Here is a 27,792-nt window from a genome sequence, read left to right on the forward strand (position 1 = left end):
CCATTTCGATGTATCAGTGGTGACAAGAGAATGAAAAGTGTCGGCCACCCCTGCAACAATAATAATCCCGTTTAAATCATTGACATTTATTTAGGAAAGTAATGCGGCGGTTATTGCTTCAGCAAGACAGACGTAGCCGCAGCGGAAATATAACCTTCTAAACCATGCTGTCAGAAACACGACCTAATATTTGGGGACATAAATTTACAAACATAACTGGAATGAGTGAAATGAAATGATACAGAAAGAGCAGGGATTGTTACGATCTATAAATATATTACAGTGATAACATTTGTAAAATGGACCTTTTATTTCGAAGAAGATATTGCGAGAGTTAGTATTTATCATCGGACAGGAATGCGATTTCCACCAAATTATTACACTATGTTATAGGGGTTATTCCGCATCAATGGGCTCGGATTTCATATGCCTAACCACCGTACTCAAAACTCAAACTCAAATGGTTAATGCGATTTATAATTAATTAATTTCGGGATATATGATCAAGGCGGACGCCTACAAACGCTACAAATTCAACTTTTCTAAAACCACGAAATTACCACAATTTTCATAATAAAACCACACTTTATTATAAAATGAAACAATTTTACAACGCAACGCTTTTTATTTCGAATCGATAAAACCTTGCGTTTTTTGAGCATGCGTTCAATTTCGGTTTTTTTAGATTCAATTTCAAGATTATTACCCATTTTCAACCTAGCTCTTAAAATCAGGAAAATTTTCTGCTAACCAAAAATTTCAACAACTTCGCGGGGCTTCCGCGATTTAAAATTTTAATTTTTTCTTTGATTTTATGTTTTATTAAATTTTTGCTCAAACCTAAGTGCTGAAAACTCATCCTGCATGCAATTTTATAGTTTTGTTAGCTTGATTTAGGGGATGAATTTTGATTTGCTCAAATACTTTCTCAAAAGAAAAAAACAAAATATGTACTATCAAGTTACACTAAATACACAGTTAATATTTTTCGTTTGTTTAATTTTAGTTGTTTGAAGAAAAAAAAAGTGTTCTTTGCAAATGATATCTTAATCCTTCGAATATAAGATGTTTAATTTTTGAGATGCAAAAACGGACATTGGAAAATTAGCCATTATAAATTTTAGATTGTGAATAAAATAGTTTACAAACCGAGGCGTAGCCGAGGATTGAAATTATAATGATTAAAAAAAAATTTGGAAGTCGGGACATGAGCTATAATTCTGAATCAATTATTATAGTAACAGCCGGTTGCAGAAACACGGTTCAAATCTGACTTAATCCAGGCTTAAACATTTTTGAGCGGTTCAAAAACAAGTTAGCACGGTGTTAAACTAAGATCCAGAGGTGTTCAAAGTGACAGCTGAATTTGTGAATTTTTAAAATACAAAAAATACACAAATTAAAAGCAAATTTTTACATTTTATGCGTAATAATTGATTTAGTTTCCGAGATATTTAACTTTAAAAATTACGAAAAATGAGGAAAAATGAAAATCAACTTTCCGAAACTTTGATCGGCCATACCTCAGTTATTTGTTGTCGGATCTGAATTTAAATCCCAGATTTGGAATCTGCGGAAAATTCTGCGTACACTGGTGTATAACAACTTAAGTTTACTATAAAAATAATAGGCGAGATATCGACATCAAAAATTTGGCCTAGTTTTAGTCATGAATTCTTGCGAAAATTTGCAAATTTCGACTGTAGAAAAATCAAAGAACTATTTCTTATGTAAAAAATCGCGAGAAAAACGATGGCGTAAACCGCATCTCAATATCTGAAATAGTTTCCGAGATATCGAGCACGAATTGTTTCGAGCCTTCAAAAATTTGGCCCTCTGGCGACAGCCCAAAAATTCAAACGGCCATAACTCAGTTATTTGTTGACGAAAATTGAAAATTCTCATGTTTTTGGATTCAGAGTGACATTCTGCGTAAAATGAGACCCAAATTTGTTGAGTTTGCTTAAAAATAAACATGGTATTGGCCAAAAACTGTTTTGGAAACATCATTTTAGGGTGATTTTCAATCAATGTTTTCAAAATGAAAATGACGTTTAATAGCATTGAATTATATATCAGTCGAAAGAGGAGCTCAAAATCTATCTACTGGCCAAATTTGAGATCTATAGGACAAATAGTTTGCGAGTTATGGCCAAAAATTAAAAAACATGAAAAATTTTCATCGTTTTAGTCGCAATTTTTTTTCGCGAAAAATCGGCTATCGAATTTTGGGCTTTTAAGCACTTTTTCTAACGTAAAATGAGCCGAGAAAAACGATGGCGCAAACCGCATCTCAATATCTCTAATAGTTTCCGAGATATTTAACTTTGAAAATTGGGAAAAATGAGAAAAAATGAAAATCAACTATCCGAAACTTTGATCGGCCATAACTCGGTTATTTGCAGTCGTATCTGAATTTAAATCCAAGATTTGAAATCTGCGTAAAATTCTGCGTACACTGGTGTATAATAATTCAAGTTTACTCTAAAAAATAAGCGAGATATCGGTATGAGAAGTTTGGCCATAGTTTTAGTCATGAATTTTTGCAAAAATTTGCAACTTTCGACTACTGGAAAATCTAAAGACTATTTCTTATGTAAAAAATCGCGAGAAAAACGATGCCGCAAACCGCATTCCAATATCTCAAATAGTTTTCGAGATATCGGGCATGAATTGTTTGGAACCTTCAAAAATTTGGCCATCTGGCGACAACCCAAAAATTCAAACGGCCATAACTCGGTTATTTATTGACAAATTTTAAAAAAATATCATATTTTTGGATTCAGCGTGAAATTCTGCGTAAAATGAGACCAAATTTGTTGAGTTTGCTTAAAAATAAACATGGTATTGGCCAAAAACTGTTTTGGAAACATCATTTTAGGGTGATTTTCAATCAATGTTTTCAAAATGAAAACGACGTTTAATAGCTTTTATTTATACATCAGTCGAAAGAGGAGCTCAAAATCTATCTCCTGGCCAAATTTGAGATCAATCGGACAAACAGTTTACGAGTTATCACCAATATTAAAAAAATTGAAAAATTTTCATCGATTGAGTCGGAATTTTTTTTCACGAAAAATCGACTATCGAATTTTGGGCTTTTGAGAACATTTTCTAACGTAAAATCAGCCGAGAAAAAGAATGGCGCAAACCGCATCTCAATATCTCAAATAGTTTCCGAGATATTTAGCTTTAAAAACTACGAAAAATGAGGAAAAATTAAAATCAACTTTCCGAAATTTTGATCGGCCATACCTCAGTTATTTGTTGTCGGATCTGAATTTAAATCACAGATTTGGAATCTGCGTAAAATTCTGCGTACACTGATGTATAATAACTTAAGTTTACTCTAAAAAATAAGCGAGATATCGATATCAGAAATTTGGCATAGTTTTAGTCATGAATTTTTGCGAAAATTTGCAAATTTCGACTGTAGAAAAATCAAAGAACCAATTCTTATGTAAAAAATCGGGAGAAAAACGACGGTGTAAACCGCATCTCAATATCTCAAATAGTTTCCGAGATATTTAACTTTAAACATAACGAAAAATGAGGAAAAATGAAAATCAACTTTCCAAAACTTTGATCGGCCATAACTCAGTTCTTCGTTGTCGGACCTGAATTTAAATCCCAGATTTGGAATTTGCGTAAAATTCTGCGTACACTGATGTATAATAACTTAAGTTTACTCGAAAAACTAAGCGAGATGTCGATATCAGAAGAACTGCTAAGAAAAAAAAACACTAAAATTTAACAACCAATCTCAAAGTTTGTATATCCTAAGGTGAGCTTAAATACGAAAATTTAATTAAATCTGGGGTGTCCTCATTCAATTAATACTTTCGTTGCTCCCATTTAAATAAAAAAAATCGTACAGGTCAATACCATTTTTTTGAACTACTTATACTTTCGTCGAACATAAATCTCCATTTCTCAACCTACACTTTGATATCTTAAAAACATGAATTCAAACAGAAAACGGGTTTGTTAAGATTGCAGACAACAAACACCAACCAAACATTTGTTTGAAGACATTTCAAGTCTGAACTTTGTCTCCTCAAATTTGAATGATTCACCCTGTATGTAAATTTTAGAAAAATTGTGATTACTGTGTTCATAACTTCTTACGAAATTAGGAAAAAGCTCACGCTTTTATTTGGGGTGGAACTTTGGTAAAAAACTGATGAACAAAATAACCTAATAAATTTCATTTCGGGGTAAAAAATGTCATCGAGATACCACAATGTTCTACAACAATAAAAGGTTTGGCGAGAGCGCTCCCCACTTTCTATTCTGTAACCGTTTGTTGTCTAAGTTCCATCAATCATGACAAATTTTAATATCGCCAGAACATATTATGAAACAGTAAATTGTACACAATATCGGTGACAGCTTGCTGCTTTTTAGACTTTCTGTTGTCCAGTGGGTAATTTGCTATCTCAAGATGTGAAACAGCTTGTTAAATAATGTAGGCGTGGAATTGACAGAATGTTAAAAATATGAAGATATAATTCCGTGGTTGGATATCTTTATGAATAGCAAATTGAGCAAATTGGAAAACAGAGGGCGCAATCTAAAATGTAGATGTATGTGATGCACCTGTGCTTCTTTGATCCTTTTTTTCGTGAATTATATCCACTAATACCATATTTTTCCTACTCCCTTATAGAATAATGTATTCAAGATAAAATATTCTGGTCTCATTTCCCCTCTAAAGTGAGCGTTACCCTATTATTACAATCGGATGACCCCTTTGCAGAGCTATAGATTACCCCCGGCAATCTTTCGCTCTTCTTCACCTTTTCTTAACAATTTATCCACTTTTGTACTTAGAACCGTGCAAGGTGTAGCAATTAACAGGAAAAAATGACATTTTAATAAATATTTTTAGCTCAATTGCACTTGTTTCCAGGAAGTGGAAACTCATCAAATGGAAACACAGGAACTAAACAAATATTACTTGAATATTATACGGTTCAGGTGCAACTTCGATCGCAGAGGCGTGGTTTACAACGGCCACGCCGTGAGGACTGCGCTACACGCCCTCTATCCCCGCTCAAATAACCAACTAAAAACTAGCTCAAACATTTTACAAAACATTAATGACGTTATGGCCACGTTTGAGAAACCCATCAAACGCCTCATTATTACTCTATTTACCATGCAAGGACTGGGGAGGACCTGCTACGCAAGAGCTAGACACGTCAGAGTTCTTGCGGATCTTAAGCTCTGAAAATAGCCTCAGTAGAAGACGAAATGCTCCTTTCTTGGAAGTCAGGATTCTTTACTGCCTCCAGATAAGGTTCTGTGTTCTGTTGCTTTTGGAGTCTGTAAATAAGAATTAACAAAGTTTTCTAAATACTTATTATTCTGTTAGTTTTACCTCTATGGTGACCAAATTTGGGGAAGTTGTTACTTGATTAAATTTCTTTTCTCTTACTGAAGCAAGCAGAATTCACAAGAATGATACTGAAAAAAAATCGAAAAAAAAAACAGTTTAGGTGCTATTGGAGGAATTAGTTAGTATACATAGGTTGATTATATCGTGTGATTAATTAAGTTTCCATTCTTAGCAGGCCATGTATTTTGAACGTATGTCGGATTCTTGGCCGAAAACTGTCAAATCTCTCAAATACTTAGTTTTCATACGTCAATACTGCTGCGGTGGTGTCATAAACGACATGACATTTTTCTGAACGTCCACTGCGAATGGAAATTTAAGAGATCACACGGTAAAAGTAATTTAAATTAAAAAAAAAATTAACCCTGAATTAGGAAGAATTTAAAGGAAACCCAAATAGGAAAAAATAATCAGTTGACTTTTTAGCCCAAGAGAAAATATTTTGACTTTAGAAGTTGAAACTGTAAGTAGGCTGTATTTTATGGAATCATGGTCGAGAATTTATATTCTCGAAATTTGATGGGTTCTTTGAATATTTAGATATTCTTTCGATTTTTTTTTCATCATTTAGACTTCCCAAAATTTGGATTTTGTCGGTTTTTTTTATTTACTTCCCAGATCGTTTGATTCTTTATATGTATTATGTAAATTTTTAGATTATGTGCCGCCTATTACTACTGATTTTCTAATAAGACTCTTCAGAATTTAGAATTTCTTGAGATCCTTCCGGATTCTCGAAAATTCACTTCAGTTGCACTTTTTATTATCATTTCGATTGTCGCAAAATTCTTACTCTGGAATTTTATGTTTTTGGTTATTCTAAGATTTCTTGAGTTTTCCAGAAGGTATAAAATTCTCAAGGATTTTTAAGGATTCCTTGAAATTCCCTTTAATTCTCCAGGACTTTCTAAGTTTCTCTAAAGCTTCTTAAACTGAATGATTAGATAGTTTGGAATTTGTAAGGATTCTTCAGCATTCTGTGATTCTAACAGATTTTCAAATATTCTAAAACTTTCTCAGGATAGAATTTCTAGGATTTTCCAAATTTTCTTGAGTATTTTTCGAAACTTTATAACATTCTTTGAGATAAGATTGTCTACAATTCTCTAGGAATTGCAGGAATTCTTCAGGACTCTTCATGATTTTTACAATAACGAACCAAAAAATCCAATTACAATACAACAGCAAAAAGACAGATTTAAAAAAAACTGAGGAATAAAATTATTAAAATTAATTCTTTATCATCTTATCAGTATCACTTATACGTGCTAATTAATTATATTGTTTGAAAAAAAAAACAAACAAAAAATTTACTCACAAAATCGCGTTTTATACATCTGAAAGAAGGAATCTCGCTCCATCAGGTATAATTTCCAAGTCAAAACTTATTACTGTCACCCAACTTCCTGGAAAGCTCCCATTACTAAAAAACTAAAGTACTATGATTGGATTATCTATTAAAAGCGTGGAAACAGCTCCGCCATGTTATTAAGGTTAAACAAGCATACTAATATTGGTAATTAGTAATTACAATCTCCTACAATTTGCCACAATTTATTTGTAGTAAATGACTGTAATTTAATATTTCCTGCAGTAATTAAGTAGTTTACATCGGTGGGGAAAAACGTCATAAGTAATTGGTTCACACGAGGATACCAGAGTATGTAATGCAAATGGTAGACATTTCTCGAATTTTTGTATAATATAAAATAGAGTACGGTCCTGTGTGGAGTATTGTAAAGATTAATGTTGTTTACAAGTTGAATTTAATAGGTCAGAATTTTCCTGAATGTTAATGTGTTATTGTTATATTCGTCTATTGAATTGCGAGGGGTTGCGTGGTATTGATAGTGCTTTCTTTGGCGTGTAATTGGCGAATAAAGATCAATAAAAGCTGTAGGAATAAGGAAATAGAATCTGTGACATAAACCAGCGAAGCGTGCCTCTGTGGAAAACATTTGAGGCTTCAACATGATGAATGAAATGACTTGTTGCGTGTTGTGGCATTTAATAACTGTCAATCGTGGATTTAATAAATATATAGTAAATAAATCAACAACTATTAAACAATCGAAAATAACTAAAAATTACCGCATTTCAATTGAGAGCCCGTGGGTTATTTGGTGATGACGCATGTCGCGTCAGTGGCGGCGAGGTGACATAGGAGATAAATCATTCTCTAGAGCTGTCGCGTTTTCTGATAGATGGCGGGGAGTATTCGCGCTCACCCCGCCGTCACCGCCGCCGCCGGACGGCAATCGTAATTGGGGGATGACACTGGGAAAGGAATGCAAAGACTAGGCATTCCTCGCGCTTTCATATTGTTTTATATCGGTAATTTATTGTATTGCTTTGTTGTAGATGTCACGAGATTAAATTTCGACAAAGGGGCTTTAAAACGAACGCGCCTGTAAAATGACGTAATTCACTGTATATTTGTTGTTAAATCTTGTCGTAATTGATTCGATGAGAGCGGTTATGCCGGCTAATTTCCTATTAAAATGATCGCGCGTTGCGCTGATGTTGGGATACCAACTGCGGTGAATATTAAATCTCAATGAGAGGAACACGTGTTAAACCAATTAAACTTACAGAATAGGTGTGTGCGGTCAAATTAGACCACGACATGTGTCATACAAATCCATACTCACACCGTCCACATTTTTTTTTATTCCATAATAACGAATTTGGAAGAATGAAGAAGTTTGGTAGGTTTTAATTTCGAGTGCGCAAACTTTGCGATAAACAGTGTCGCAGTTAAGGGTATTATAAATTAGAGAAACGACATTAAAAATAATTAAGTGGTAAAAAGGGAGTGTAACCCATATTCTTCAGTAACGATTGCTGGAGGAGCTTTGATGTCGCTGGGGGTGAATCTTCCCCTGGAAGAGGCGTCAAGGTTTAGCCAAGCGCCCGCGAGGTTTAATGCTTGAGTGCAGAGCAAAGGTAACTTCTTGCTGAACGAATTTGCTTCACTTCGCCACGGAGCGCCGTGGAAATTGCTATGATAACCGGATTTAGCTTTTCATTTTTCTGCCACGTTGGTTTGATGATCGGCGGCAGTTGCATTTCGGTTTATACACATTTCTCATTTCCCCTCTCTCGCTTGACTATCTTGTAATGTAATACTTTGGAATCTTATATCGTGTGTATTTGGAAACGTGGAAATTTCTGTAATGTATAACAATTTAGGATTAGTTGAGTTGAATGCACACGTTTTGGGTGTCTGAATGGATTAGAATTAAAGCAATAAGGTTGTAGTAAGGTTTTGATATTATTTCCATTTCGTCGCCTATATCCCCTGTCATAGGCTAAGACTCGGCCCTTTTTTATTGTGTTTCCAATGTATTCAAAGCTGGGGAAATTTAAATGTCAACGTGGATCATTCGGTCAGAGCGAATGACGGGCTAGACTGCTAGAGACAGAGTTGATCCCTATACAACCAAACCTTTCTTATGTCTTGTCAATCAAACAGGAGTTCCATACAAACGCTACTTTTGAGTTGACCCTCGAAGAAAATTTTGCAAGTAAAAGATCAAGTAAGAATTTTTGGACGTAATCAACTGAAAGTTTTCTATAATGAGCTTCCAGCGGCATTCTTGAGTTGCTCGTATCTCTCAATTAGTCCGATTTGATCAGTGGCCACACTCCTAATTCAATTGGTATCCCTTGTTCAGAAATGGATCGATTTATAATCGCATTAAGAATGCCTCAGGAATCAAACGACTTCCACACGATAATGGCAAGTTTTTATTGAAAAGAATCCTCAACTGTAATTTATTCATAAAAGCTTGAATAAATTGACGTATTTGATCTACTAACAGAAAGGTAAAGCTTGCTCGGTTACGCTGTTCTTTTAACCCCTCATTCTTCCCGTCTAAAATGCCGACAAATATTTGAATTCTCAGCAGGGCAAGTGCACAGTCATATGCTAAACAGGGGATTATCAAAAAAGGGAAAATTCTATTATCCGCGTTAACTCAGGGAGCAATTGCTGTTTTTTCGTCATTACACCACTCTATCACGACACTTTTACAAGTGGTAGTTTTGTCTTAGGGGTTGTGTAACAGCTGCTTACAAATGATTAGAGGATCTAATGCTCCGATCGGTCGCAGCAAATGAAGGTTTAAGATTTATAGCACTTTAAAATTAACGGAAGGGTTAATTTGGGGTAATTAATTTTACATTTTGCTCGACATTAAGCAAACAAAGACCTCCAACAAATGTAATTTTTACAATCTGATAACTTTTTGCGACAACTGTTCGACGCGCTCCCTTTTCCGTAATTCGATACCGAGATGGGAAACTGCTACTTATCTACACAAAACAAACAAAGATCCGTTACAATATGTGCCATTTGCTAATTTTTACAAAATAGTACCAGTTCTAAATGCAGTTAGTTACTCATAAAATTCCTTTGGCGTGTTAGTCAACTTATCAAAATATTTCAGATAACCTGCGTTTCTCATGGAGCACAAAGAACCGTAATCAAAGTCATTCAATCTGTTTATTGTGAGTAAGAAGTAGTAAGGATAAGGACAGGAGAACCTCGATCATTCGAATCTTTAACCAAGCGATTTTTAAAAGATGTAACTGAAATGAATGATGATGATGATGATGACACATTTCTTTGGATGTCTGTGTTAAATTTATTAATCGAAGACTCCCAAAATTAGCGTTAAGACTGTTAGAAAGAATTTAAAAAGTTAAGACTACAATCGTACCGAAAGCGTTTGGGTAAACTGTTAGTCGAATGAACACAGATTTGAGGTTCTACTGTAATTGCATGTTTCTAATTTTGCGCCATTGTTCTGAATCATTCTTCTGATTAAACATTCTTACCACCACCAACGAACTAAGTTGTGAAGTCAATTTGTGTTGAGTGTCGAACAGGAAAGGAAGAAATTTCTGGTAAGTACCTATTATGCCCAATAACTTGAGTCTTTTTTAAACTATATTGCCTACATTTCTTACAGAAAATGAGTACTTCTTCAGGAAACCCAAACTGCGGCCCAGACTGCGAAATAGTAAGTACACTTTTCTTTTAATTGTCGTAGTACAGATATTGCAGTAAATATTTTCTTTTAATTACAGTGCCGAAAGCATCGCGAGGCACTGGCAGGTAAAAAATGGGCGAAATACGGATCGAGCAATTTCTAATCGAATTAACTTTTTTTCCAGTGGCTGTGGATCCGTCAGTTTATTTCCAACGGACACCTGCGAGTCAACCCGTGGCAAATAGTACTTCTTCGCGAACAACTGATACAACGGTCTATACAACAGCACAACCGAGACCGATTTTGAAACGTCCTTATTTGCCGGGGCCAGCGCCTCCAAAAACCTACAAGCGAGTGAGATTCAACAAGTGAATTTTTTACGCTACATACCTAATATCTTAATCATAAATACCTTTTATTACCTATTATAAACATTTGTGGGTATCGAGGTAAAATTCATTAAGTCACATTTTCAAAAAAAATTGTTTTTAACCGTTGGTTTCGTGTACTGTTTTCCAAATTCTAATTTCCAAGTCATTTTAGTACTGGGTAATGAGTTTTACCTCTATACCGACTATTATTACTACATATTATTGTTATATCGGGTATACGTGAAAAATAAACAAAATTTCAAAAATTTTGAAAATTTCGTCGAATGTACAAGTAAAAAGGACGATAAATCCTGCATCGTAGGAGGTGCAAAAAAAACTTAAAAAATCAAACGCTTTTTTCCTTGACTATGTGAATAAAATTCCAAAAAAATGCACCTTTGATACAATAAAAAAATAGTCGTTTTTTATGTTGTGCTAAATTTTCTGTTTCTTTTCCCATGTGGAACTTTATAACCTTTAGTATTTTGTTCCCTAGGCATATAAACAAACATTACATGTTACTAACTCGTAATGTCTTATTTTTCATTGAATGTATCAAATTTGCAGCAAATTGGAATTTATTGTTTTCTCAATTTCAAAACTTTTTTAAGTAGGTCGATTTCATGTCATATCGACTGGGCTATATTATTAATTACTGAACATATTGTTATTATCACTTCATATTGTTATTATGACTACATATTGTTATTATCGTACTATGTTAAACTATAACTTTATAAATAAAATTCTTGAAAAAGTGGAGGTTGGAGATTTCCCTGCATTTTAATTTTGTGGGTTTAATGAAACAAGGTGCAGTGTGAAGTCGTTTTTTCCAAGTTAATATAAAAATTAATAAGACTGTCTCGCTTTTCCAATCGGATTGGCATCGTTTATTAATTTCCAACCCTCGATCAAGTGGTTCATTATAGAAGCCGTTTCTCACCTAGTAGGGGCGCGAAAAGTTGCGTTTTCATGCAGTACGTGTGCTTAGAGTGCAGCAGACGAGCGCGCGTGTGTTCGTCATTAGGAATATTACAAACGGGAAAACTAACTCTCATAGGCGCCATATGGTTCCAGGGGTTCCCCTCACCTCTACCGGTTTCAAACGCCGGGGTAATTTGGTGCGGTCGTGCGGTATCATTAGCAGGATTGACATCTCGCAAAATCCTCAACCTCCCCATTTACCTATTTACAGTTGGTCTGCGGATCGATCACGGTTTCACTTTTTTTGGGGTTCAAAGGGGTTTCGCAAGACTCCCTCTAAGACCCTTGTCTATTTAATAGATTTTAAGAGAATATTTATGTACCCTTGGTGTGATTATGTAGATATTGTTTGCGGGTTTTTATTTTTTTTTGTTTTATTAAAAAAAGGTGAATATTTTGTGTCGTCTGTAAAAGAGAGGTTTTTATGTTGTAAACGGTTCGCAGAACAGCGAGAAGCGGGGCGAACTATTGTAATGGTCAAAAGATCGAAAAGCTCGTCGGGGTCATAAAACATGACGAGAGACGAACATATAAATGGTGTCAGCACACATAATGTTTTACAATCTACAATATATCTCAAAAAGACATAAGCCATGCAGTTATACTACTTGTATGTATTCGTATATGTATCATAAAATAACAATGTTTTAAATGTTGTCTTTTGCGATCGTTTTAATAAAAAGTTGTGTTTTGTGGATTTTCCTTCAATAAGAATGTTTTGTGAAAAGTTTGACAATACGAGAGGTTCGGTTATAGTAACTCTCTACATGAGAGGGTCCCTTAATCGACAAACTTAATTCATTTCAGAACTAGTCGCAGCGGTCGCGCCATAGCATTGCCATTAATGCCATCGGTACACCAGAAACTCAACTCCTTTCATTACAAAGGCACCGCAAGAGTTTTATTGAAGAGAAAGTTAAAAGTGTCATTACCACGTCTTAGTTTCAATATTAAAAAGTCGGGGATTTACGGTACATCTACATATAGATAAGTGTCGGCTATTATCTAAACTGTCAGCAGATGCGGTCCTCAAGCGGTGCCGCAGGAAAACGGTGTGAGATAATCCTGCGGATCTCCCGTTGGGGAACCGCAGAGAGACGCGGTTTGTAAAGGATTTGTGAAATGTAATTGGTTCAGCTGCTTCAGACACGACGAAATCATCAATACCTCATCAGATTGAACGTCCAACCTGAACCCACGACTTTTCGGTCAGAGCCCGACTTTTGCTCGTGTTAGCTTTGTCACTTATCGGCAGCCGCAGGATTGCGGAGACGGTTCACCGCAACTCGACTCTACAACTATTTTAACAGAGAACTTTTGGACGCTTATTTTCTTGCTCGCATGGTCCGCAAGGTTACGAATTAATCACGCGGGCACTAAAACATTTTAATTTGATATTTAACATCCCTGCCCATAAATTTCAAACATCCCGTTTTATGGAGGCCTAAACTTACTACAGTGCAAACACAAAAGACGCGTCATAAAACGCAGCAACAAGCATTGCTGAAGAAATGCAAAGGAAATGGGGAACAATCACATATGATGACGGTCGGTGGTCGACCGTCGCCGCTGCTAAAATAGGGTGTCTAAAGAGTCAGGGCGGGGGTGCACGAATGATAAATGGTCAGTCATACATACAGCAGTTTAGACCCGGACTCGTTTACAAATCCGGGAAAGGATTTACTACGCTTTAGAGGTGCGAGCAGCCGTTTGATGTTAAACACCAACTCAAATCACCAACGAAATCCCTAACGTACAAACTTGCTTTTTTGCACACGTAAAAACTTTAATATATGCATATTTTCTCGTAGACCTGTCAGGTTTTATTTTAGAAAACAATATTTTATACCCGGTTCAAATTCTCCAACATCCTGATGAATTTATACCCCACGGTCGCTTTTGTATGATTTATACAAAACATTTTTATTACACTAATTATAAACCTTTGCGACGATGGAAAAACATAACTCTTTTATTTACTCGTTCATGTTTATGTTGACCACATGGGTGGAGATCATTAATTTAAACCGTGACAAACAAGTGAGGCAGTTTTTGCTGTATTTACGCACAATTTTCGTTCAGTTTGTACCCCAATAAAATAAATCCATAGAAAATGTAGCAAATGTCTTAACATAAACTTGGATGCTATTGTTTCCGGACTTGGAGTTAACAGAGCGGTTTGAAGTTGTGTAGGAAGCAATGGCGCGCGGGCCATTTCCTCCAAAAACTGTTCTTCACACTCACATGTTCTCATATTCACACATTTACCCCACCGCAAACTGCCCCCAAGCCCGTTCATATTATGTCCTCGATATAGATATAGACTCATTTGAATATTTAAAGCCTCCTTTATACACACTTTCGGAAACGTAATACCTCTCCCAAACAGAATTATTATCCTAGCTATAGCCCGTCTTAACATATAACTCAAGAAAATTTTACGAAATATACGGCGTCGCATGACCTCACTCTACAACTTTATTACTCATAAATTCGACTCGTTTAAAGATTATATTTAATAATAACGAAATTACTACCATGAATCGACAAGATTTACAGTGTAACAATATCGTCAATGATCGATTTGTGAATTGCGCTACTTAACAACCAACACACGCTTCACTTAAAGCCGCCAATCTCCACTGGTCCTACCGAACGGACATTCTCACCCTCTTTCAAACGTTGTTAGCCCTATAAATCCCCATGTCATTTTTTCCAAGATTATCCCCGTGTCTACAAAAGCCACTTACAATCATACCGCTTTTTATGAACAACTAACCATCGTAAACACAACAGTACGCAACCAAACGAAAATTTATTTTTCTCATTTCACAAATTTTACGCGAACACTTCAAATTTCTCGACCCAAAATGCAGAACTTTTCTATCATAAGGTATTATAAGGTAAAGTGGCAGCAGCCCCTGGCAAATTTTTATCGGCCACTGTTGATCACGTTTTATTCTGCTCACCCGATACTTCCTAAAAAATTTACAAGAAAATTGTAAATAATTCCAGTATTTCCATAAAATTCTATTTTTGTCACCAATTCCAGTTAAATTCCAAACAACTTCACCACATTACGTATTTTCTTTGACAAAAGTAGAAAAATAAAATTATAATGGTAAATAAACTTAATTTTTCCTGCAGAGAATTTCAGAGGATTTGAAAGGCATGTTTATAAGATCAGCATTTTGTAATTCAGTCTGCTAAAGGACCAATTAAAGAGTTGCATTTTAAATTTGACGCCAACGAAAAAACATCAGGAAAAAGTTTACGTAATAATTTTTTCCTACGACCCCATATGAAAGTAACATTTTCCACACGGTTAAATGACTCCGAAAGTTGATGTTTTCGTACATTATTTCCGAAAGTAAAAGTCACTAGTGTGATATGAATATATCCGCACAGACCTCTCAAAATTGACAGTTATTTTCAAATACAAATGTAACTCCTGAATTTTTGTCTCAAATATCTAGACGATTCACTGTAAAACAACAAGCATAATGATAAAAATGAATTGGGTAGGTCGTTTTTGACAAATCAGTTTTGACAGGTCTGTGCGGATATATTCATATCACACTAGTGACTTTTACTTTCGGAAATGGATGTACAAAAACATGAACCATCTAAATATGTGGAATACGTCACTTTTTTAAGGGATGTAGAAAAATGGCATTTAGAATAGATAAGAAATGAACTATTGTCGAAACTTATGGTTTCTTCCTGATAATGAAAGGTCGTAGGAAAAATAGTGTACATAACTCGGCTGGCGCCTCGTGCATCTACTTTTACACTCGTGCGAAATTGGTCACTTTCCGTACTTGTTATGTAAACATCTATTTTTAGTTACAATAGAATGCAATCATTTTCTTAGTCAAAATTGTTTGGTGTAAATCTGCCTATCAATTCATTTTCGATTTGAATTTTGAAGACAACACGTCAAAATAATTTTCTTTTGGAACAAATTTTTGATTATTAATTCACAACTTTGACAATGTGTGCTACATGAAATTTTCCCCTAATAAATTGAAGCCTGATTTACACGCAACAATTTTCGAAAATTTACACAGGCGTGAAATGATAGCAAGGAACTCTATAATATTAGCCGGAAAGTAGGAAATTTTTCCTGTTTTATCGTATCTAAAATACAATGCGATATGGTAAACTCTACGTTCCGATAATTCAGGAATGAGATAATACAATGTCAGTGATGCAAGTTTGATGGGAATAAATTACACGTCTAAGTGTTGTAACATATGCATGGTTAATATAAATGTAATATTGAATCGACCATATGTTACAATCTTAAACCTGTCAAATAGGTTTTTGTCAGTGAGATTAAAACATAATTTGGGCGAAAAAAAAAAGACAACAGGTGCATTGATTCAGTTAATCTAAATTAAGTAAAATTAGTTATTAACGTAATCATTAGAGCTTGTCAAATAGTTGAAGTCACTTGATGGAACAATGACAAGATAACGTTTTTATATGTGTATATAATTTTGGAGATTTTAGGGAGGTCATCTAGCAGTCAGTTTATGTTAATGACGATAGTTTTGGGATAAATTAGAAATTAATAGCTTTATATACCTACCTCGTGTCCAGCCGCATCAAAACTTTGTTAATATCTTGTTTTGTGGACAGCACACAAGGCGTGATGCGAAAATAAATCAACTCTGGTTTCCTTTATTCAACATGTCATCAGCCAAAATTGGCTACAAGTTTCCATGAATGTTTTTCCAATTGATTTTAAATAAATTTATGATGATAAGCCAGTTTGACTGGTAAAATTGCATCGAAAAAAGTGTCTCGAGCTTTTTCAAACATCAGTGGTGTCGACATTCTCAGTTATAAGTAGACGAGTTTATCGGTATGTGCTCCATCAATAAAATTATTATAAGAACTGCTTGAATACACCAGTTTTTGTATGGGCATCTCTGAAAATTGATATAGCTATACATATTATACGCACGAAACACAACTATAAACGAGCCGAGTGAATGACAGCTGTCAACGATCATTTTCTACTTTTTTAATGGAAAAGTAATCCTCCTGAAATAATCATTTTATCCAAGTAACGAATTTGATTACGATATGTAATTAGATGATGGTGATGTCAACATGACGTTTCAGCTTGTTGAATTATGTTAGGATAAAAACATTGTGATATGGGCTTGTGTGTATACGGTGGCACAACTGTCTATCAATAACGCGATTAGCCTGCTGACACCATATGTTACTAAATGCATACCTGCGAACACAGACGCAATTTCAACCAAAATCTATCTTGTTCAAAAAGCACTAAACACAAATTCATGCGGTTAACAGTTTACCAAAAAAACTTCATATGGCGCCTACCACAGGTGTCTACCATACAAATGCACCCAAAAATGTTAAAATATCTTAAGAAAGTTGTACTGGGTGCTACAGATATAACTTGATTGCTATATAAATTGTATAGGGCATGGAGCTATCCACAGGTATTGTGTGCGGTATAAGAACATAAGCTTTCATAAGGGTGACACACGCTCTTAAATAATATGGCATTTCGCAGCGAGGGGCATTTTATGAAGATATTAATTTTCAAATTGTCGAGTAGTGTTACAGTTATTATACTTACAAAGTAATAACTGGCTGTAAGATTACGAAAAGGCTGTAGAGCGCCTAAATTAATTAATTAAATCTGTTATAAACACTAAGTGGGCCAGAGAAGATTTAACAACAGTCGTTTGAAATTGTCTGTCTAAAGGCACGGATATAATCTAAACTTCTAAGACCTCTCGCGAAGTTCCCCACACTTGAAACTCTTATTAAAATCATTACTGTTTATTAACGTTCCTTTTATTTGAACGAGCCTTTGATCGAATCGGAAAAAAAACTCCTGTACTTGAAGTTTTGTTCCATTTTGACTTTGATTTCGCGTGTCAGAGTATGCCAGTAGGTCCTGCATTATTACATTATCTCAGTGAGGGTGAAAAGTGGTAGTGCGGGCGAGGGTCGATCAGTTCTCGTATACTGGAATTAGTTGGAAGCTTACATGAGGATTAGAAGAATCGATGCGCATTTGAAAGTGTAAATCAAAGCGGGTGTTAGAAAGGCTCTTCCAAGTTGGTGTCTTAGAGTACGTTGGGCGATACCTCGGTGTAAATTCAGCGCAACGTGATGACTTAAGCCCATTTCATCCCCTTTTAGCCGGTGCTGATTTACGTTTGGGGAACACACGGGCACGGGTCTAGTCGGGCAATTAACAAGGTTAGCTCGGCTAATCTCATGAATGATGTGCGCCTCTGACGGATCGGCGAACTCCGGCGACGTCGACGCCGATGCCCGCAGGTGCGGCGACATGCGGGCTCCGGCCCTTTCTGAGCGCCAAATCCGCCAATCTGCCCCCTGTGACTATTAACATGACAAATGCTAATATATTTCACGGCTTTCGGCGGATCACGTGGATGAAACTGATATATTTTTCTATCTTAGTTTTCTTTGTTTTTGCTTACGAGCGACGCCCTCCACAACGCGCTATATCAACCGGATCTTCCTTAGCGCAAATTATCATAAATTAAAAGCACAATTACCTCTTCACTAGCATTCGCGACGTCGTCTATTGATTCTTTCTTCAAAGTAGATCTCTTACAACTCGTCCAAAAGACATTTATCTGTACACATAAACAACATTAATACACACATAAATACTAGACAATTGTAATCAACAGCGACCATATCGGTATATAAATTATGTCACAAATAATATGAGCATCATCAAAATATTCCGTTAAGCTAAAACGTGGGTTTATAAAATATATTTTACGACTGCAAAACACATTTTTCTCGTATTATATCCGTCTTGCGTTATGACGAAATCTAAAAACACAATAGCGTGTTATCAGTTAATTAGCATTCCTAACAAATTTAAACAATTTGATTGTGTTTGCGTTGTTATGGTCTAGATTTACTGAAGTGTTTTGGATATTTATCGATACCAGACCCATATGATATTGATTAGAAAAGGCCCTGAGAGAGATTCCGTCATATTTATATTTTTTCCCGCCTGTATGACCTTGATCTACGGTTAGTTTTCGACAGATTGACAATTAATCTTCGTTAACCAAAAGCGGCGTCAATTCCACCTTTCATTTCTTCTGATGCAAACGTATATAATCTTTTTTCTGTATTTTAACAGTCAAGACTTTAGATGGTTATCAATCAAGATGCAGAGAAAATATTTTTCATAAAGGTACACATCATCCACCCAAACGAGTCATTCAAAATATAACTTTCGTCGTTACTTTCCAGATATAGGACTCAATAAGAAAAAGCGCGACCCTTCGTGCTGCCCAATTTGTGGTATGACTATCTCACCTGGTGACTTAGAAGCTCACTTAGGGCAAGAGCTAGAAGTGTTATGTAAAATTAGTGGAACTGGACTAGCCGCTACAAGGAAAAGGAGACAGGAGCCTGGGCGTCCACCAGCATTACCTGGGGATAGTGGTCCTGAAGGACGTTGGGAGGTCGGTAAAAAACAACAGTGATGATGTTTAATAACGTGTCATTTTCCAGACTTTTCAAAGGATAAAGTCTAACCGTCAGGGTCGTCTTCGGATGAAAACCAGGAAAAGGAAGCTGGACGACGGTTGTATGATTTGTGTGGGGCGTTTACATAGAAGTCCAGAAGAGATGAATTTGCACGTGGAGCAGTGTCGAAAGGTTAGTGCAATTACTTAAAATCCTCCAATTGAAATGTTTTTCTAGAACTCTGTCAATGACGAAGACGAAACTGTGGATGTGGAAGGTGACTCTGAGTTGGAAGAGTGGGCTGATACCCAACGAAGAACCTCAACTTCAACATCCAACACTGGTAACGGCAACAGCATCGGTAGTAGTACCGGTAGGGTGATTTCCGACGGTGATAATGAAGGTGATGACGTTATCGTCGACGGTGATGAACCCGAGGAGTCATCTTTCGGTCCTTCGCAATACACAGAAAGTGATGTAGTCATAAAAAATTTACAAGACAAGAACACTAAAAAAGAAGGTGTTCAATCTCAAGTCGCCACTGTAAATTCCAGCGGCGATGTCGAAGTTACTATGGATATAATTGTAGAAAGTGACAGTAATGTGAGCACTTCTGATGCTGAACCGAGTAGTCGAACCCAAATGCTCGAAGAATTACGGAATAGAATTCGACCACTTAATGCGGAGAATACGGGAGAAACGGCAACGAGCACAGAAACCGAAGACTATAAATGTTTAATATGTCTGGTAAGATTTGTGAGCTTCGCTTTGTCAATAATTACTGATTATGTGAATTTGTTTAGGAGCACTATAAGAAACCGGTTATATCAACCGTGTGTTGGCATGTGCATTGTGAGGACTGCTGGTTACATGCCTTAGTAAGTATCAGAGAATTTTTGCATACTTTAGTCTTACTATTTTTTTTCAGGGTAGTAAAAATATATGTCCTCAGTGCAGTATGATTACGACTCCTACAGACCTCAGACGTATTTTCATGTAAGACTCACTTGTACGCATTTATGTAAACGCACCGTACTTCATTATGCACTATTACTATAGCTTAGCTAAATATTCGACGTTTTCCGACATCATTTCTAATCATTACCAACATATTTTGTGATAATTTTATTTATTTGTTTCACCTCCAGCAGTTGTTTTTGTTGTTGTTAATACTACCTATTACTTACAGTTTTAATTGCATTTCCCCGCTGATATTAAAACTACCATAAATACTGAAAATTAGACGTAATTTTAACTAATGTTGGTGGCGATTACGAACATCTGCGAACAAATCATTTGTTGCAACCAATGTTGTTAACAACCGTTTTGTTTCGGGTCTACCATAACGTTAATTTTGTTAGAAGTGTTAAACCGTAATGTTAAAATGAAAATATTTATGTTACTAATAATAAATATATATTTAAATATTTGTATAATATGTCTATGTACATTATCTGTAGATATCTCTACATATAAATAAATGTCACCACTAATATGGTTGTTTTATTGCACCCCACTCATGAGTTAAAAAAACCCAAAAATTACAGATTTTGACAGGCATTTTTACTTTCTACATGTGAATGATAGTGTACAGTCGCTTTCTAGAAGACGTACAACCTCTAAAAGTGATAAGAGTTATCATAACTTACCCCTAAAAGTACATTTTTCTGAAATCGGAAACCACCACACACGCTCATCACGCACTACTAGAGCGACCTCTTTGGGAAAAAAGATTAACTTCAATGTTTAGTAAAGTAGAAAACTGTAAGGTAGGTAATTAGTTGGGCTGCGTTCATAAAAATCACTCTGTGTAAAGTTTGTGTAAAATGTGACACAAAAGCGTTCATAAAGATGCGTAATGCTTTCTGTCACTCGACTTCATAAATACCACGCTAAGAACGCACAGAGTACTCGAAAATCGCCAGACATAGAAACCTGATGACAAACGCTCCGCATGCGCAATGTTTTGGATTTTAAATGCACGTCAAATGTTAGTTGCCATAAATCACTGTTTCTTAACCTTGCAAGTAAACCGCAGCTCTTTGAACCTGAAAATATGTCTCGGCATGCCGTTGAAAATTGTGCTTCAATTTTTTAGTTTATAAAAATACATTTTTTTAAATTTTTTTGTTTATTAAAAAAATGTACATTTTATAATATCAACCAGCTTCTCCCCCACCAATGATTTTGGTCAAATTCCTAAATCGAAAAATAAGCTCTACATCAAACTACTGGTAAAATTTGAGATCGATCGGACAAATTATGAAAAATGAGGAAAAATGAAATTCGACTTTCCGAGATTTTAATAATCCATAACTCAGTTATTTGTGCTCGGAACTGAATTTAAATTCCAGATTTAGAATTTGCGGAAAATTCTGCGTACACTGATGTATAATAACTTAAGTTTACTCTAAAAAATAAGCGAGATATCGATATCACAAGTTTGACCATAGTTTTAGTTATGAATTTTTGCGAAAATTTGCAAATTTCGTTTGAGGATAAATCAAAGAACTGTTTCTTATGTAAAAAATTGCGAGAAAAACGATGGCACAAACCGCATTTCAATATCTGAAATAGTTTCGGAGATATCAAGCATGAATTGTTTCGAACCTTCAAAAATTTGACCCTCTGGCGACAACCCAAAATTTCAAACGGCCATAACTCGGTTATTTATTGTCAAATATTAAAAAAATATCATGTTTTTGGATTCAGCGTAAAATTCTGCGTAAAATGAGACCCATATTTGTTGAGTTTGCTTAATAAATCAACGAGGTATCGACCAAAAACTGTTTTGAAAACATCATTTTAGGGTGATTTTCAATCAATGTTTTCAAAATGAAAATGACGTTTAATAGCTTTGAATTATACATCAGTCGAAAGAGGAGCTCAAAATCTATCTACTGGCCAAATTTGAGATCTATAGGACAAATAGTTTGCGAGTTATGGCCAAAAATAAAAAAAATGAAAAATTTTCATCGTTTGAGTCGCAATTTTTTTTCGCGAAAAATCGACTATCGAATTTTGGGCTTTTAAGCACTTTTTCTAACGTAAAATGAGCCGAGAAAAACGATGGCGCAAATCGCATCTTAATATCTCTAATAGTTTCCGAGATATTTAACTTTGAAAATTGGAAAAAATGAGAAAAAATGAAAATCAACTATCCGAAACTTTGATCGGCCATAACTCAGTTATTTGTTGTTGGATCTGAATTTAAATCCTAGATTTTGAATCAGCAGAAAATTCTGCGTATACTGATGTATAATAACTCAAGTTTACTCTAAAAAATAAGCGAGATATCGATATGAGAAGTTTGGCCATAGTTTTAGTCATGAAATTTTGCGAAAATTTGCAAATTTTGTTTGAGGACAAATCAAAGAACTGTTTCTTATGTAAAAAATTGTGAGAAAAACGATGGCGCAAACCGCATCTCAATATCTGAAATAGTTTCTGAGATATCGAGCATAAATTGTTTCGAACCTTCGAAAATTTGGCCCTCTGGCAAAAACCCAAAATTTCAAACGGCCATAACTTGGTTATTTGTTGACAAAAATAAAAAAATTATCATGTTTTTGGATTCAGCGTAAAATTCTGCGTAAAATGAGACCCATATTCGTTGAGTTTGCTTAATAAATAAACGAGGTATTGGCCAAAAACTGTTTTGAAAACATCATTTTAGGGTGATTTTCAATCAATGTTTTCAAAATAAAAATGACGTTTAATAGCTTTGAATTATACATCAGTCGAAAGAGGAGCTCAAAATCTATCTACTGGCCAAATTTGAGATCTATAGGACAAATAGTTTGCGAGTTATGGCCAAAAATAAAAAAAATGAAAAATTTTCATCGTTTGAGTCGCAATTTTTTTTCGCGAAAAATCGACTATCGAATTTTGGTCTTTTAAGCACTTTTTCTAACGTAAAATGAGCCGAGAAAAACGATGGCGCAAACCGCATCTCAATATCTCTAATAGTTTCCGAGATATTTAACTTTGAAAATTGGGAAAAATGAGAAAAAATGAAAATCAACTATCCGAAACTTTGATCGGCCATAACTCAGTTATTTGTTGTCGGATCTGAATTTAAATCCTAGATTTTGAATCAGCAAAAAATTCTGCGTAGTCTGATGTATAATAACTCAAGTTTACTCTAAAAAATAAGCGAGATATCGATATGAGAAGTTTGGCCATAGTTTTAGTCATGAAATTTTGCGAAAATTTGCAAATTTCGTTTGAGGATAAATCAAAGAACTGTTTCTTATGTAAAAATTTGTGAGAAAAACGATGGCGCAAACCGCATCTCAATATCTGAAATAGTTTCTGAGATATCGAGCATGAATTGTTTCGAACCTTCGAAAATTTGGCCCTCTGGCAAAAACCCAAAATTTCAAACGGCTATAACTCGGTTATTTGTTGACAAAAATAAAAAAATTATCATGTTTTTGAATTCAGCGTAAAATTCTGCGTAAAATGAGACCCATGTTCGTTGAGTTTGCTTAATAAATAAACGAGGTATTGGCCAAAAACTGTTTTGAAAACATCATTTTAGGGTGATTTTCAATCAATGTTTTCAAAATAAAAATGACGTTTAATAGCTTTGAATTATACATCAGTCGAAAGAGGAGCTCAAAATCTATCTACTGGCCAAATTTGAGATCTATAGGACAAATAGTTTGCGAGTTATGGCCAAAAATAAAAAAAATGAAAAATTTTCATCGTTTGAGTCGCAATTTTTTTTCGCGAAAAATCGTTTATCGAATTTTGGGCTTTTGAGAACATATTCTAACGTAAAATGAGCCGAGAAAAACGATGACGAAAACTGCATCTCAATATCTCTAATAGTTTCCGAGATATTTAACTTTGAAAATTGGGAAAAATGAGAAAAAATGAAAAACAACTATCCGAAACTTTGATCGGCCATAACTCAGTTATTTGTTGTCGGATCTGAATTTAAATCCTAGATTTAGAATCAGCGGAAAATTCTGCGTATACTGATGTATAATAACTCAAGTTTACTCTAAAAAATAAGCGAGATGTCGATATCAGAAGTTTGTTTATTCTTAGGTAGAAAAGTGGGGGGAAAACGTTTTTCCAAACCGCAGTTCGATACATGTCATAGTTTCGGAGATATCGACTTTTATACCTAGTTTTAGGGTATTTTTGTCAGGATAAATTTATTAGCGAAATAAAGCTAAGTTTAAAAATATTTATATGTCAACTTGAAGTAATTGTCGAATTTTACTACGAAAAGCTGGTAAAAATGAATGAACCCACTTTACGTCGAATAGAAAACAGTGTGAAAATTAATAATTTATAGCGCATTTAGAAACATTTTGTTTTAATTTGCTTGTTAATTAATAACTTATTGCTAAAGCTGAAATGTTTGTTTAATTTTTTTATAATTTACCCCAATTTTTATTCGCTTCCCGCCTTGTTTTGTAATAATACAGTTTTCTGTAACTATTTTTATTTTTGTCCGACAGATGGCCCCAATTTTACTGTCATTTGGTGTCGCTGTGATTCGCCAGTCGTTTGTTCCATCTGATTGTCAGATGTTGACTACTCCCAAAATTCACGTGATACTGTAAAAGTGTAGAACATTTTTAGTTTTAATAATTATGGCCCGTTATAATTATTTCTTTGTGTTCTTAGTAGCTGTATTTAGCAATAATTTGGTACAATGTGCAGAATTTGTGCCTGTTTTCATGTGGGGAACGAACAAGTAAGTTTATTTTTGTTCCAATATATTAATAGTGTCAATTTTATGACTTTGGGGCACTAAAACTCCATATTGGGGTCGTATTAAGTCATATTTGATGTCCTTATTCGTCAAGGTTTTTTTATTAACTAAAGTCATATGACTGTTTCAGGCTGTCAGAACATGTCCCTGCATTACACAAAATTAGTCAAGATTCGTTTAAAGACACTCTTTTGGAGTACTTGAAGAAAGATCCTTTTGTTATTGTATTTGCTGAACGCAATGTAAGTGAAGTTTTCACTTTTAGTGTGAAAATAACGATTTTTTTTAGTTGAGTCCTGAAGATTTTGTTCAACGCGACCAAAACGGGCAATCAGCTTTTGTGAACCTCCAGCAACTGAAAAAGGAAGGGAACTTTGTTAGTTATAGGCCCTACGTCCAAAACTCCATTGGAGCTATTAAACAAGTCAATAGACCTCTAACTGAAATGTCTATTACTTCAATTCTCAGCAGCTTTAATGTGCCTAAAGAAAACATCTGGATCATTAACTTGGATGATGCTAGAGACGACGAAACACGTTTTCATATGTTAAAACGTCACGGTAATTCAATGAGTTCTCTCAGATTTTTTTTTTCTAATGGGGATTTTTACAGATCTTGATATTGTCTCCATCTATAAAGATGCCCTGAAACAACATGATAACGTTTTGGTGTTGTACACTGCAAACCACACTGCTTGGGTAAGAGTTGCTCTAACTCTACTTCAGCTCTACAAATCATTTTAGGTCGCACCTGAGGATGTTACTCACAGCAGGACAAGAGGTTTACTTCAAAATGAGGAACCGAAAACAGACGAGAGCTTTTTCTTTAAATCTGGTACCACTTTGCTTTATTTAACTGGACCAGGTTCATATGGAAGGTAGTTCAATTTAATTGAGAGATTTAAACTCTACTGATTTTATTTTAGCAAAAACATAACTAAGGCCGCTACTTATGTCGTAAATGAGGAAGGTGATAATGTTACAGCAACACTCACAGAAGGCGACGTCAAACTCACGTAAGCATTTCAATTTCGCGCAAAAACTGTATCAGTAGTGGTCAAACTGTTAACGCGTTCACAATTTTATGAATAACTATAAACTGAATTTTTAGGTTTTATGCTGTCAAAAATTTGCACAAATACTGGTACGTGGGCGTAGTTGCAAATGGCAAATTTCTGAACGGCTCAAAAAATCTTTACGCCCCTGTTGGTTTCTCATACCACTGTAGTGGATTTAACATGTCTGATGGTACAACATCTCTTGTTTTGCCAGGCTTCCAGGTACTGTCTTTTAAACAAAATTGCAGTTCTATAAAGATTGTTTTAGTTCCAAGCTTTTGCAAATGGTAGTAAATTTGGCGATGCGTACGACTGTGTAGGGTTTACTTCAGTTCCTATTTGGTCCGGATTGTTTGTGACAGCTTTGATGCTCATAATAATAACTTCCGGATTGACTTTGATGATGGACATTAAAACCATGGATCGTTTCGATGATCCTAAAGGAAAAACAATTACAGTTTCTGCTTCTGAATAATCCTAGATGATCATTGTTTGTTGTTTTCAACATTCAATTATCATCATTTAGTTGTCTTCCACAGTATTGCACCTGAACAGAAATTTTTAATGATGGCTGGTTCTTGTGATATATCTGTATAAATAAATGTGTTACCAGTCTACCATCCATGTTTCTGTCAGGGTTGCAATAATGGGCTAACTGCCATATGGCTTGTCTTCAAATTTTTTAGGACCTAAAGCTTGTTATACAATGAAGTACTCCACCAACGCGCAAATAACGAACTAGTGTCCTGTAGATCGGAAGACCTAATTTATATACACAGTTTATATGTATATGACAATAGTATTTTTAACATGTTTTGAAATTTCGTATAAATGGTAACTTGTTGTTCAGGTAGATGTACAAGTACAATAATTTGTTAACTAAAGTAGCCTTGACGTTGTTATTGTATATGATAATAAGCTTGAAGTAGGTTTGCAAGCTATGAGGTGCAAACTGTATATACCCTACATCTTATTTGTTGAATACGTTTGTAAATAGTATATTTTGTAGCCCTGTTATATTGTATAGTATTATATTTTAAAAGTGACCTTATTTTTTAGTTTCACTTCATTCCAGCACTTTCATTCATTAGAACGAAGACATTATTTCAACGCCGTAACTAAATAATACTACATCTGCATGTATACTACTTGATTTTCAAAGGTGATGGGCTGTTTGTAAATATGTAATGTAGATTTTGTAAGTCACTTTTTGGTTTTCACTTACGCCAAATGAGTAGGTTTTAGTTAGTAAATGGTCTCGTGCAAGGACTCTGTACTAGACACTGTAATTAAATAAATTATATATTAGACATAACTTTATTTTCGCTCTGCGTTCCCTTTAACCACCAAATCAAATCCCTCTGAAAAAGACGAGCCAAGGTTTTCCAATATTTTCTATTCGGACCTGTAATTTTGGTAATTTTCTCGCTACGCCAATGACATTTGGAGAGATTTTGACTTGTTGACTGTCAGGTTTCTAAATTTAGCTCGGTTGCTATCTCGCTTAATTACGGAGCAATCTCAAATTTATATAGCTCATTTTAAGCACAAGTTCACGCAGATTCCAAAAAGTGCTTATTTTCTCGCGTACGACAAAAAATAACCGAGTTATGGCCGTTTATATCGCGGATGTCAATTTTTGTGATTATTTTTACCGCTCGATATCTCCGAAACTATAAAAGAAAAAAAAAAGTGGTTTTCACCATCGTTTTTCTCGCGTTTTTATTACATAAGAA

General features: G+C 35.0%; 2 protein-coding genes across 6 annotated transcripts in view; both read left to right on the top strand.

The window, feature by feature from the left end:
• LOC148167006 (E3 ubiquitin-protein ligase RNF220-like) overlaps window positions 1–20,698 on the top strand; it is a 38,787-nt gene extending 18,089 nt beyond the window's left edge. The window contains exons 5-11 of one of the 5 annotated variants that reach the window (XM_088047447.1): window positions 18,934–18,987; window positions 19,047–19,261; window positions 19,311–19,457; window positions 19,503–20,012; window positions 20,069–20,143; window positions 20,194–20,261; window positions 20,455–20,698. In XM_088047447.1, coding sequence (XP_087903573.1) covers window positions 18,934–18,987; window positions 19,047–19,261; window positions 19,311–19,457; window positions 19,503–20,012; window positions 20,069–20,143; window positions 20,194–20,261; window positions 20,455–20,494 — 1,109 coding nt within the window. In that variant the 3' untranslated portion in view covers window positions 20,495–20,698. Of the gene's footprint in view, window positions 1–18,933; window positions 18,988–19,046; window positions 19,262–19,310; window positions 19,458–19,502; window positions 20,013–20,068; window positions 20,144–20,193 lie in introns of all 5 variants that reach the window. The other 4 variants (XM_088047446.1, XM_088047449.1, XM_088047448.1 and 1 more) reach the window with 4 other exon arrangements.
• Window positions 20,699–24,762: 4,064 nt separating this feature from the next.
• LOC148167007 (V-type proton ATPase subunit S1-like) lies at window positions 24,763–27,371 on the top strand. The gene is made up of 8 exons (XM_088048046.1): window positions 24,763–24,981; window positions 25,130–25,241; window positions 25,289–25,559; window positions 25,612–25,697; window positions 25,743–25,876; window positions 25,925–26,014; window positions 26,110–26,278; window positions 26,325–27,371. Exons 1-8 carry the CDS (start codon window positions 24,878–24,880, stop codon window positions 26,529–26,531), a joined length of 1,173 nt encoding a protein of 390 aa, XP_087904172.1. The 5' UTR covers window positions 24,763–24,877; the 3' UTR covers window positions 26,532–27,371.
• The last annotated feature ends 421 nt before the right edge of the window (window positions 27,372–27,792 follow it).

Source organism: Gnatocerus cornutus, chromosome 10, assembly GCF_029298725.1.
Source record: "Gnatocerus cornutus isolate USDA-ARS CGAHR chromosome 10, icGnaCorn1.1, whole genome shotgun sequence".
Classification (NCBI taxonomy): Eukaryota; Metazoa; Arthropoda; class Insecta; order Coleoptera; family Tenebrionidae; genus Gnatocerus; species Gnatocerus cornutus.

Bases quoted from the DNA above. Each gene is read 5' to 3' on its own strand.
- LOC148167007 (XM_088048046.1), top strand. From the start codon at position 24,878: ATGGCCCGTTATAATTATTTCTTTGTGTTCTTAGTAGCTGTATTTAGC. The intron at 25,877-25,924 runs GTAGTTCAATTT...ATTTTATTTTAG, and splicing joins GGACCAGGTTCATATGGAAG to CAAAAACATAACTAAGGCCG. The intron at 26,015-26,109 runs GTAAGCATTTCA...CTGAATTTTTAG, and splicing joins GAAGGCGACGTCAAACTCAC to GTTTTATGCTGTCAAAAATT.